This window comes from Triticum urartu, chromosome 3A, assembly GCF_056163025.1.
Source record: "Triticum urartu cultivar PI428250 chromosome 3A, HENAU_Tu73, whole genome shotgun sequence".
Classification (NCBI taxonomy): domain Eukaryota; kingdom Viridiplantae; phylum Streptophyta; class Magnoliopsida; order Poales; family Poaceae; genus Triticum; species Triticum urartu.
In genome coordinates, this window is record NC_141875.1 from 734,247,417 (window position 1) to 734,258,805 (window position 11,389).

Genomic DNA, 11,389 nt, shown 5'->3' on the forward strand with positions numbered 1-11,389 from the left:
ACCAATGCTACACCAACACATCTTCCGTTGTACTCTTGGGAGTTTGATTCATAGGGCGATTCTTTTTTTTCCTACTATGTTTCCCAACACGCCGGAAGAACAGGAGAGAAGCGTTCAGTCATTCTCCAAGTCGGAGTGCAGCGTGACGATTCTCATCACGGAGGAGCAGTTCGTGTTACAAAGCTTCCACAACGAGCTCAAGTTCCACTCTCAGCAGCTGTCCTTGGAGTAAATGTTCACTTTCAACTTGTAAATAGTTCTGTCTGTATGTACTATGTAGTGCTTATTACATATATATAGTTCCAGATCTACTTTGTGTAAGGATATGTGTATTTGAATACAGAAAATCACAAAGATGACACATTCTATTCGTAGTTCCACTCATCCATAAGTTATGTTATTGACACGAAAGAGCGAAACCATCATTCCAGTGGCGATGCAAACAATAACAACTTCACAAATACCATGCTCTAGCACAATGGAAGTTGCCTAGATGCTCCATAAGCCGTAGTTTGGGGATGGCGCCTGGTGCATCATGAAGTGGACTATGGTTGGCACTGATGGCAAGTAATAGGTTTGAGAGGCTTCTTAAGCACAGCAGAATCGCAGGCGACGATCTTCACTTTGTGGAGGACTGTTTCGATATCCTCGTTCTTGAACGTCACGTCTCTCAAGATTAATGTCCAGACGTCATCGCAGTTCCTGTATGTGCACAGATTGCCGCGCTGTCAAGACAAGAGGAAAACAATCATGTGAATGAAATCAATGTATGGATGGAAACATGACTAGAGATTGCAACATTGTGAAGACAAAATATAGCGAGGTGAACTATTTGAGTTAAGCTATTGCCATGTAGAAAAGTATAGCTTTCTGTTAGATGGCATGCCAGAAACATGCAAAAAATGGTTGTTGTTTCCAGAATTGTTTCCCGGCTGGGATACAGGAAAGGAGGTCCCCTCTTCTTGTGTCGCTAATACAGTGGAACACATAAGTCTGTTCTCGGAAACTCGATCGGCAAAAAAGATCAAATACTACTTGGAAACTATTGCGAGAAACTATCGTGATATGTCAAGTTAAGAATGAAAACATCCAGTAGGTCCAGATATAAGTCAGGAACAGGAAAGGGACAGTTTACCCTCTGATAGTCTAAGCAATCAACATGAGCACATATACAGTTACATTTTTAATTTATTTTTTGGACCAAAGCAAACAGATCTCCTGGAACATGTGTTAACTTATCACCCAACTGAGGTTAAACAAACTGTCGTAATTTGGCTATCTAGCACACACGCAAGTTCAGGTATCTTTTTCCGGAGAAGTATATATAAATCTGCTCCTCAATAAAGAACTGGAAAATAACACGCAGAACAATTTACTTGATAATTAAGCACACAAGTCGTACGTCATACATAGCATCAAGCAGAAGACAAAAAAAAATGTGTAGCTGATCTGCATTATCAGTAACAGGTAGCAACAGCAAGGTATTTCAGCATGAGTGCATTATTCCCTTGAAACAAATTAAACCTGTACTACATGACAATCACAGGGATGGATGAATGCATAGCACAAGAGAGTAGGCAATTTGGTTGGTTGGTACCTTGAAGAAGGCCCTGCTCTTGACATGCTTATCCAGCGCGTGTCCCATGGACTGAAACAACAAGACCAGGATCAAAACATCCGGCATGCATGCAGTTTGTTTATTGCAGGACATGCTGATTGATAAGTTTATTGCAGGAGCAGCAAGGGGGAGGGAGGGGACCTTGTCGAACTGCAGGAGGACGGTGATGGCGAGGTCGGGGCTGAGCACGCCGCTGCTCACCATCTCGTCCAGCGTCTCGGTGAGGGCGTAGCCGATCTCCGACTGCCGGTACATCTCGAACGCCTCCGTCGCCATCCCTCCTCCCCTGACCTCCGGGTGGCCCTGTCCCTGTTGATCAATCAACAGTAAGCGTCAGAGTTCAGAAACCCTAGACGTCCCCCGCGGCGCCTCCGCCGAACCAATCAACCCCGCGGCCCCCGGCAACCAAAAGCCCTCCACCCGGAAAGCAACCGCGAAGAAAGGCCGGCGCGCTCTTACCGGCCGGCGGGGTGGTCGATCGGCTGCGGGCGCGCTGGTACTGGTAGCCGCTTCGGATCTGGGGCCGCGGACGGGCCGGCAAGGCCTTGGAGCTTGCTTGCCGGCGAGGTCCGGGAGGGGAGAGCGGGATCGCGCGTGGACGGGGAGGAGCGGCGAAATTCGAATCTGGGTGCTTATATACGGCCGGGGGAGGAGGGGGAATCGGCCGGGGGAAGGTATATATAGCCGGGATCGCCGGCGGGCGGTACGTCGGTTCTGCGGATTAATTCCCCTTTTGCCCCTGCTAGCCGAGTCACGCTGGCCAAGGCCCAAGGGCACCTTCGACCCATCACGTTTCCAGTTTCTTTTTCTTGCAGAACATAACTATATTTTTGTTGGATCGAAAACGGACAGCCTAGATCATGGCACAACTTTACCGGCGTACATACGGATATACATCAATCCGATTCCACCCCCACCCCTACAGGCACTGCACCTTTTAGTTAGTGACGGAGGCAGGCTTGCTGAAATCAATTTTTTTTTTTGCGAATTATGAAATCTTAATGTTGAGAGGGAGGGGGTCGGCTATAGAATTTCTTTTCCAAAAAAGCATGCAGTTCACCTGCTTTGAACAAGCAAATTTAAATTCTTGGGTGGGCCTCAGCCCTGGCCAGCCGCCCCCTCTCCGCCCCTGGTGGTGACGATGTTGCCCCGTTCTGTTACCGTGCTACCATTTGCATATAAAATGTGCCGATGGATCTCCCCGTTTTGTCCCTCAGCATGTGCAAAAGCTTTGCGATGAAGACCACGATCCATTGGAAGAAGGCATCCGAACTCACCGCGGTGCTGCAGTTCTTGAAGATGGTCGTGTCGAATGCGAAGGCGCAATTGTTGACGTTGCCAACATTGATTTGAGGTAGATGTTGCCGAAGAGACGTGGTTTGAGGATGTCAAGGTTGGTCCTTGAGCAGTGTGGGGGTTGGCAGTGAAGCCTATTAAACCTCATCTCTCTATTATTTTCAAGCCAAATCAATAATATCTCTATGGTTTCTTAGCTCCCTAGAAATAAGAAGCTCTCGGCCCACCCGCTTCTCCTCGTGGTGGTCCCTGTCTGTCAGCCGATGGAAACGCTTTGTATCATTTCATATATACAGCTACGGAGACCCTCATAAATGAGGAGGAGTACTTCGTGTTGCAGAGATACCAAGTTGAAGTTCCACTCCCTAGAGACGCCCTAGTCACTCTGTGCATTTGAAAACCGAACCGAAAAACCATACCGAAAATAAACCGAATCGAACCAATTTTACGGTATTTTTTGGTTTTTGGTTTCGGTATGGTATGAACTCCGAATAAACCAAAGTAAAAAATAATTTATATTTCTTGAAATGAATAACCATACAAGTTGTCGTTTTTCTTGTACATGAGTCAAATTCACTACTAAACACGTAAATTTTTCTTGTAACATAGTTATATTTCTCTTTTTAAAATGCTAAACACATCCATAACCATCAATGCATGCATATACACTTAAATATATTTGTGTAAAATAGTATGTGTTTTGAGTCATAAATTTGTAAATTATTATTATATCGTTTTCACATGTGCGACAACTTTGGTTTTTATATACCCCAACCATACCGAAATAATTTGATATATACCGAAACCGAATCGTATTTTAATTTCATACCGTATTTACCGAAGTATTAATACCGTACATACCGAAAAACTATATAAACCGAACCATGTAAACCGAATAAACCGAACGCACAAAGTGATGCCCTAAAGTCCATGTCCGTCCTTCCTCTTTTATGTGGAGTTGAGATGCCTTCTTTCTATGGTATTGAAGGGGTATTTTTCCGTGCTGCTTCTGGTTCCAAATATACCAAGGTGAAAATATGTGTTGGAAGAAAAGTTTTCAAATCTAATAACTTTTCTCGGGCTCAACTGTTGCGTTTGTCGACACCCATAGCATAGTTAGACACCATCACAAAGCACGTCACATCCCACTCTTTAGTTCAGACATTCACAAGTAATATTATTATTAAGTGTATAGAGTGAAATCGTTCCATAAGTGATACAACATGGACCTTCCTATGACGGCTGCCGATTGCCTTTTTTGCGACGGAAGAACCGGGGGAGAACCACTCTCAAGGCAAATATACTAATGCAGCGTGAAGACTCCCCGTAAATGGAGGACGAGCACTTCACATCAAAGAGATTTTAACGTCACGAACATGCATGCCACACTCTACCCTTAGTCCCACTCATCCACATGTTTTGTTATCGGCAGGAAAGAGCGAGATCATTGTGCCACAAGCGATGCTGATTGATGCTCTTGCAAGATGCAGGTGAAGTCACTCCATAAGCGGTTGTTCAGTTTGGGAAGGGGCCTGGCCTATCATGGAGAGGACTATGGTTGAAGGGGCTGGACTGCTGGCAAAAGTTACTGTTGGGGAGGCTTCTTACGCAGACTGGAATCACAGGCCACAGTCTCCACCTTGGAAAGGGGGGGGGGGGGGGGGGGGGGGGGTCTGTTTCTGCAATCTCCTCGTTCTTGAACGTCGCGCCTCTCAGGACAAAAGTCCAGACATTGTCGCAGTACCTGTACGTGCGCAGAATACCCTGTCAAGACAAAACAATCACATGAATGCAACCAATGGATGGATGGAAAGATAGTTACAGACTGCAGTTTATGATATCATCAAATTTCGGCATGAAACATGGTATATAAGGCTGCAAATGTGAGCACAGTAAATGTGGTAAACAGATAACAAGTAGCTGAAATGTTGTGCAACAGAACGATTGAGACTTTGATAGAGGCTGATATTGTGAATCTGACTCAAATATTAGTTAGGGGAGAAACTATTTGAGTGAAGCTATTGTCATGCAGAAGTACTGCTTTCAGCAATGGTAATAAACAGCATCATATCTAGATGAACGCCAGGCAATGTGAAAATGAGTGTTATCTCTGGAATTATTTTGTATTTTGAATACAGAAAAGGAGCTCTCTAATTTCAGTCAGTGACACTAATATCATAATATGTCCCTCCGCATGATATTAACACATTGAAACACACGCATAAGTATGTTGTCCTTCAAAATTTAGCAAAAATGTCAAATAGTACTTGGAAATGATTGCCTAGAAACTAGTGTATGTCAAGAAAATCATCTACTGGATCCAAATATAAGTCAGGAACAGGACAGGAAATTAAACTTACATGTTGCAGCCAGTCTACCTTTTATTTTTATTTTATTTTTTGAATTGCTTGGATTGCTTACCACATTTTTTTTTGAGTTGCAGACAGTTTACCTTTGATACCAAGCAATTAACATCAGCACCAGTTTTTCTACCAAAGCTCCAGATCACACTTTTTTTTGGGCAAATTCCAGATCACTTGTACTTTCCGTCGATGATGCAGATCGAGACGGTTTGCTTGCTTGCTCGCCAGTACGTATATACTGATTATACTACTATACTAGCAGCTAGTTTTGCACTGAAGACTAAACCCCTGTTTGTTACTTGAAAAGGAGATCCATCGATAGCCAGAATCATCTCATTTGGGTTCAGCTTTGATTACATCTTCATATAGACACCACTCCATTTCATTCATCCATATGTTGCTTTCGTTCCAGCCTGATATATGCTGCCTGCATGCTGCTCATGTTAGTTTGCTTTGGTTCCAATCAACCTGAAATATGCTGCATGCTGCTGATGCTGCTCTTCTTTGTTAGCCCTAAACCTTCATGCATACTCACTCTGCAGCAAGCTTTTATTATCTTGCTACAGGCACCACTGCATCTGCATGCATGCGATTTTTCTTTTGCAGATGCTTTCACTTTACCCTTTTCTCTTTGTCTCTTTTCTCTGCAAACAAGGAAAGGATTTGTTCGACGGCCATCTCTATTTTAGGACTCTTAACATGCCTACTCTTCTCTGCGGTTTTTATTATGTTCAGTCGATGGCTCGATGCAGACTCCATACATACATTGATACATAGTTAGCTAGGTAGCCAGCTCACCTCAAACTGAACCGTCGGCAACGGTGATGGGAGGATTCGCTCCTCCTATCCCGCAGGATGACAGCAACTGGGAGATCCGCGTGGCGGTGCTGCTGAGCCTCTTCTTCCAAACGGTCCTCATCTTCGTGGGTCCCGTCCGTAGGCGTTCGTCCTCGCCGGTGATCAGCTTCCTCATCTGGTCATGCTACCTCCTCGCCGACTGGGTCGCGGACCTCGCTCTCGGCCTCCTCCTCAATAACATGGGCAACATCGGCGGCAAATCCAGCTCGTCCTCTACCATTGCCTCCGTCACTAACCCTGATAATAGCCCCATCATCTTCGCCTTTTGGACGCCGTTCCTGCTGCTCCACCTAGGGGGGCCTGACACCATCACTGCCTATTCCATCGAGGACAACGAGATGTGGCTCCGCCACCTCATAGGCTTCCTCTTCGAGCTCTTGTCTGCCTCCGTCATTTTCTTCTGCTCCTTCAAGGACAACCCCATGATGCCCGCCACCGTCCTCATGTTTGTCGTTGGCATTATCAAGTACGGTGAGCGCACCTACTCGCTCTACTCTGGGAGCATCAACGGCTTCCGCGAGAGCATCCTCGGCCCTCCTGACCCGGGCCAAAACTACGCCAAGTTCATGACCGAGTTCGACTCCAGGGAGCAGGCCGGCTTGGATGTCGAGATCGTCATCTCCGGTGCAGACAGCGAGGCCAAGAGGGCCTTGGCCGACCTGGAGGAAGCCAAGGCCGCACGCGTGCTGTGGAATACCAACATGAGCCTTGAGCAGCAGGCATTCAACTTCTTCCTCATCTTCCGGCGCCTCTTCGTCGACCTCATCCTGAACTACGAGGAGAACAGTATCAGCCACGCATACTTCCTCGAGCGCGAAAACTTATCGTACTCGCCGACCACGGCCTTCCTTGTCATTGGCGTGGAGCTCAACTTCATCTACGACATGGTGTACACCAAGGCGCCTGTCACCTACCGCAAGGCCGGCTGCGTCCTCCGCTTCATCGCCTCCGCCTGCCTCATCTCCTCCCTCCTCATTTTCATCCACCACGACAAGGGCGGCTTCACGCACATTGACATCGCCATCACCTACGCGCTGCTCCTCGGTGGCGTGGGGCTCGACATCGCCGCGCTCGCCATGCTCCTCTTCTCCCATCGGATGCTCATCTTCCTCGAGAAGACGGAGTGGCTGCAGTGGCTCGCGTGGACCGTCCGGTCCATGCGCGTGCGGCTGCGGCTGCGGCTGCGGAGCTGGTCAGAGAAGACCTCGCAGCTAAACCTCGTGAGCTACTGCCTGGGGGGCAAGCGGGACGGCCTCCGCCGCCCCCCGCTGATGGTCCGGGCGCTCGCTAGGGTGTCTGAGATGCTGCACGTCCAGGAGATCTTCGACGACTTCTTCTTCATCCAGCGTGAGCATCTCTCGAGGAGACAGGGCCTCCTTGATTTTCTTTTTACTGTGGCCAAGGAGAGGTCCATCAAAGCCAAGATGGTGGCTTCCGGAGCTTTCAAGGAAGCATGCAGCTCGCGCGGCCAGGGAGCCCTCACGGAGCTTCATGGGCAGATCAAGGAGAACCTGAACAAATGGACAAGAGAAGCCGCACATAAGGAAGAGCGCGAGGCGGTCATCAAACGACAGGTGAATGAAAAGCTCGCTGTACTTACAGACAGCGTGGAGAGGCAGTTCCACGAGTCCTTGCTGGTGTGGCACATCGCGACGGACCTATGCTGCCACCCACTTGAGACTACGGTGGCGACCGAGGACACGAGCATGATGAGGCTGGTCAGCGAGACCTTGTCAGAGTACATGCTGTACCTGCTCATCAAGCAGCCGGATATGTTACCGCCGGGCATCGGGCTGGTCCTGTACCGTGACACCTGCGCAGAGGCAAAGCTGTTCTTCAAGTCTGCGGCAGCGTGGGACCCGGACCACCGCGACGCGCGGAGGATGCTGCTGGGGGTGAACACGACCATGGAGCCGTCAGCGGTGAATGGCACCCGGTGCAGGTCGGTGCTGTTCAAGGGCGTGATCCTGGGCAAGGCGCTGAGGGATCTGGGAGACGACCTGATGTGGCAACTGGTGGCCAGGGTGTGGGAGGAGATGCTTACGTACGCGGCAGGCAAGTGCCGGGGTAGCACGCACCTACCGCAGCTCAGCCGTGGTGGCGAGCTCATAACCATGGTCTGGTTCCTCATGGCGCACATGGGCGTCGGGGACATGTACGAGATCAACGAGAGAGATGGCGTGCCCAAGCTCATCGTCCGTGGCCAGTAGCCCCAGTAGCCAGTAGCCATTGCTCTGTTTTTTCCGCCGATTTGTTCTATTCCAACGTACTGTACTGCTTGGGTTTCTCATCCCTCGTCCTTGTGTGTTTGTTATGTCTTTGTACTGTATGTCGACCTTTAAAAGTTCCATTAGCTTGCAGCAATCGAAATGAGTAAAAGAGTACCTGGATTGTGTGAATCGTGCGAATCATTACTTACTTTGTGATTGCCAAGATTGGTGGCCATTTTCTCTGATTCCACGTCCACAGAAGTGCTTCCTGAAAAAGAAAAAAAATTGATACAATACCATGGACATACCAGTACCAGAGAAAGAGCAAAATAAAGGCAAAGGCTGAAATGAAACAAAGAGAGGGGCAAAAGAGTCACTCGACAAACCTGTTGTTCACTTTAAACTGGTAGCTGGAGATTTGTTACTGGTAGTCGTAGAAGTGCCTTTGTTTAAATCGTCAAGTTTTAAGATAATCCCTCGTCCTGACAAAAATTGAAGCATATTGGTAATCATCATTACTAACTTGGTGCTCTGTTAAAGCTTTGTTGTGTCAGTAGTCTGCATAATGCTAAAAATGCCATCTCTGACCTGTAAAACAAAGGGTTTAAACAATAAGGGGAGGCGGTGGTCGGCTGGCGCAGAAGAGGATGGTGATTCATTGATCTGGCAAGCAATGTTCACCCTCTTCTCATCCCGGTGCGGTGAAGGAAAAAGACCCAGCCCGAGCACGCTTCATGTGGCACCGAGCTGTGTGCACACAGAATTTGGGGAATTAAGCTCAACAAGTTAAGGATCACATTGTTGCAATTCACAAGCTGTAATGATGTATCTTTCTGTCCTTCATGGTTAACTGAGGTTTACAGAGTAAAGGAGGTGCTGATTTCAATAAATAAAGCAGAGGCGCTGATTTTTCCCTAAAAAGGAGTAGATGAAGATATGCTGACCTGTTATTCATGTACTATCAGATTTGGGCCCTGCTGGTTTAATCTTGGTTATCCAGCAGCCGAACAAGCCTTCAAGATCGTTCGAATATGAGAGTTCTTTGATCCCAGTACCGCAACTGCATGCTATGCTGCAACAGCGTAAAAGTAGAGGATAATGTACTCTGGTGGCAGATGATTTATGTTCTGTTCCATAAGTTTATCAGATTTACAAGCGGTTTCTTTCATACCTGTGAACACTGCAACAAAGTCGCTCTCATTTATCAATGGCGATTTTGTCTGCAACATGCATCCTGCAATCTCAGTTCTTATGCAGAGCTGACCCTCATGTTATCCAACCTGTATCAGGTCCTCAAAACAGCTCCAAGCAGGGTTCTTCACTATCAGTTTACCTGACATGGCCTCCCTGATCTCAGCAGCATTACCCCAGTTACCATCACTGGCAAAGACCTTCGACAGCTGAACATGGGCAGAGGAGTCGTGAGGGTAGAGCTCGATCAGGTGTGTGGACACCCTGATCAAGACCCAAGGTTGCCGCGGATATGGCAGCTACTAAGCAGAGCTCTGTACACCAAGATGCCAGGTTCTATAGGCATGCCACTGATCAAAGACTCGGCTTCTTGGAGATGGCCTGCTCGACTGAGAAGATAAACCACTCACGCGTAGTGCTCTGGCCATGCCCCTTCTTGGAGATGGTCTGGACGCCCCCATGGCGAGGCCGGCCGCGCCGGACTGCGCGTGGCCCTAGACGAGCACGCTCCAGGTGACGCCGCTCTTCTCAGGCATTTCGTCGAACAACCGCTAGGCGTCGCGAAGGCTCTTTCAGCAAGCTCAGATCCCGCAACTGGTTCAGAGCCGAGCTTCTACTACAGGGATGGTAGCCTTTTTCAGCAAGCTCAGATCCCGCAACTGTGGAGGGAAGTCATCCAGGGTACTCCTTTCTGTCGATGATGGTGAAGCCATATCATTCGTTGTTGTCTTAGTTTTCTTGAGAGTTGTCCTATCTGTTCCCTGCAGTTACTAGTGCTGTAATGCTTCATATTTCCCCACAGACCACCGATTACATGGCCTCCATCCAGACTTGACCCTAGCTTCTTCTCCACATGTCACAACACTAGGTGCATGTACACACAACTGATCAAGCAGACGAGCACTAGGTGTAGTTTCTGTGATCGGGATGAGACGATTAAGCATTTATTCTTTGATTGCCCGTTGGCCAAAGTTCTTTGGCGGACGGTCCATATTGCTTTTAATCTTACTCCGCCGACTTCTGTCAATGCTTTATTTGGGACATGGCTTAATGGGGTTGAGCCTGTATTAGCAAGACATATTCGGGTTGGAGTCTGCGCTTTGTTATGGACTGTCTGGAATTGCAGAAATGATTTGGTTTTTAACAGAACATCACGGATTCATTTTTTGCAGGTTATTTTCCGAGCTACGGCACTGATCCGTTCGTGGTCGCTACTTACTCCGATGGAGGCCAGGGAACATTTGGTTACTGGATCTATCCGTTGGGAGATGGTAGCTCGGGATATCTTCAACCGGTTTGGATGGCGGTCATGTAATAGGATAGGCAATTAGTTTCCCTATCTATTGTTAGCCAGCCGGTTGTGGCATCTTTTTCGGGCTAGTTTGTGTATCTAGCCGTCTGTCGCTCTGTGTGAGCTGCATTTTTCTTTTTCTTTTTGTTTAGCTGGAGACTGTGAAACCTTGTTGGCACTTTTTGTTATTTGGTTAATAAGATGGCCGTATGCATCGCTCTGATGCAGAGGCCGGGGAGACCCCCTTTTCGAAAAAAAAAACCAACTGATCAAGCAGACGATCAGCCGGCTACGGAAGTAATGCAGATTTGTCCCTTCCTCTCCTCATAGCATCATGCACATAACCATAAAGGCGAGGCGGGTGACCATCGGGCTACCGATGTAAACGAGCAGCGCACTACTCATTTATCCTCCTATATGCCATGCCTCTGTCTCTTGGATGGCCATCTCCACAATGATCTTCATGATGGCCGCTTGTGAGTTCTGCTCGGGAGGCACTGCCAATTGATGACAACCGAGAGGATTCCGTGGTTCACCATGTGCAACCATACATCCATATCCT

The 11,389-nt window shown here is 47.9% G+C and overlaps 2 protein-coding genes across 2 annotated transcripts; one reads left to right on the top strand and one right to left on the bottom strand.

Annotated features, from left to right (window-relative positions):
- Positions 1–235: 235 nt before the first annotated feature.
- On the bottom strand, positions 236–2,251 carry LOC125549533 (transcription initiation factor IIA subunit 2-like). Its single transcript, XM_048712928.2, has 4 exons — positions 2,078–2,251; positions 1,760–1,927; positions 1,598–1,648; positions 236–725 (listed from the first exon to the last, which is right to left on the bottom strand). The coding sequence occupies exons 2-4, from the start codon at positions 1,892–1,894 to the stop codon at positions 546–548; spliced, it is 366 nt and encodes a 121-aa protein (XP_048568885.1). The 5' UTR covers positions 1,895–1,927; positions 2,078–2,251; the 3' UTR covers positions 236–545.
- A 3,761-nt stretch (positions 2,252–6,012) lies between these two features.
- LOC147982420 (uncharacterized) lies at positions 6,013–8,506 on the top strand. The gene has a single exon (XM_087517326.1). It carries the CDS (start codon positions 6,102–6,104, stop codon positions 8,343–8,345), a length of 2,244 nt encoding a protein of 747 aa, XP_087373452.1. The 5' UTR covers positions 6,013–6,101; the 3' UTR covers positions 8,346–8,506.
- The last annotated feature ends 2,883 nt before the right edge of the window (positions 8,507–11,389 follow it).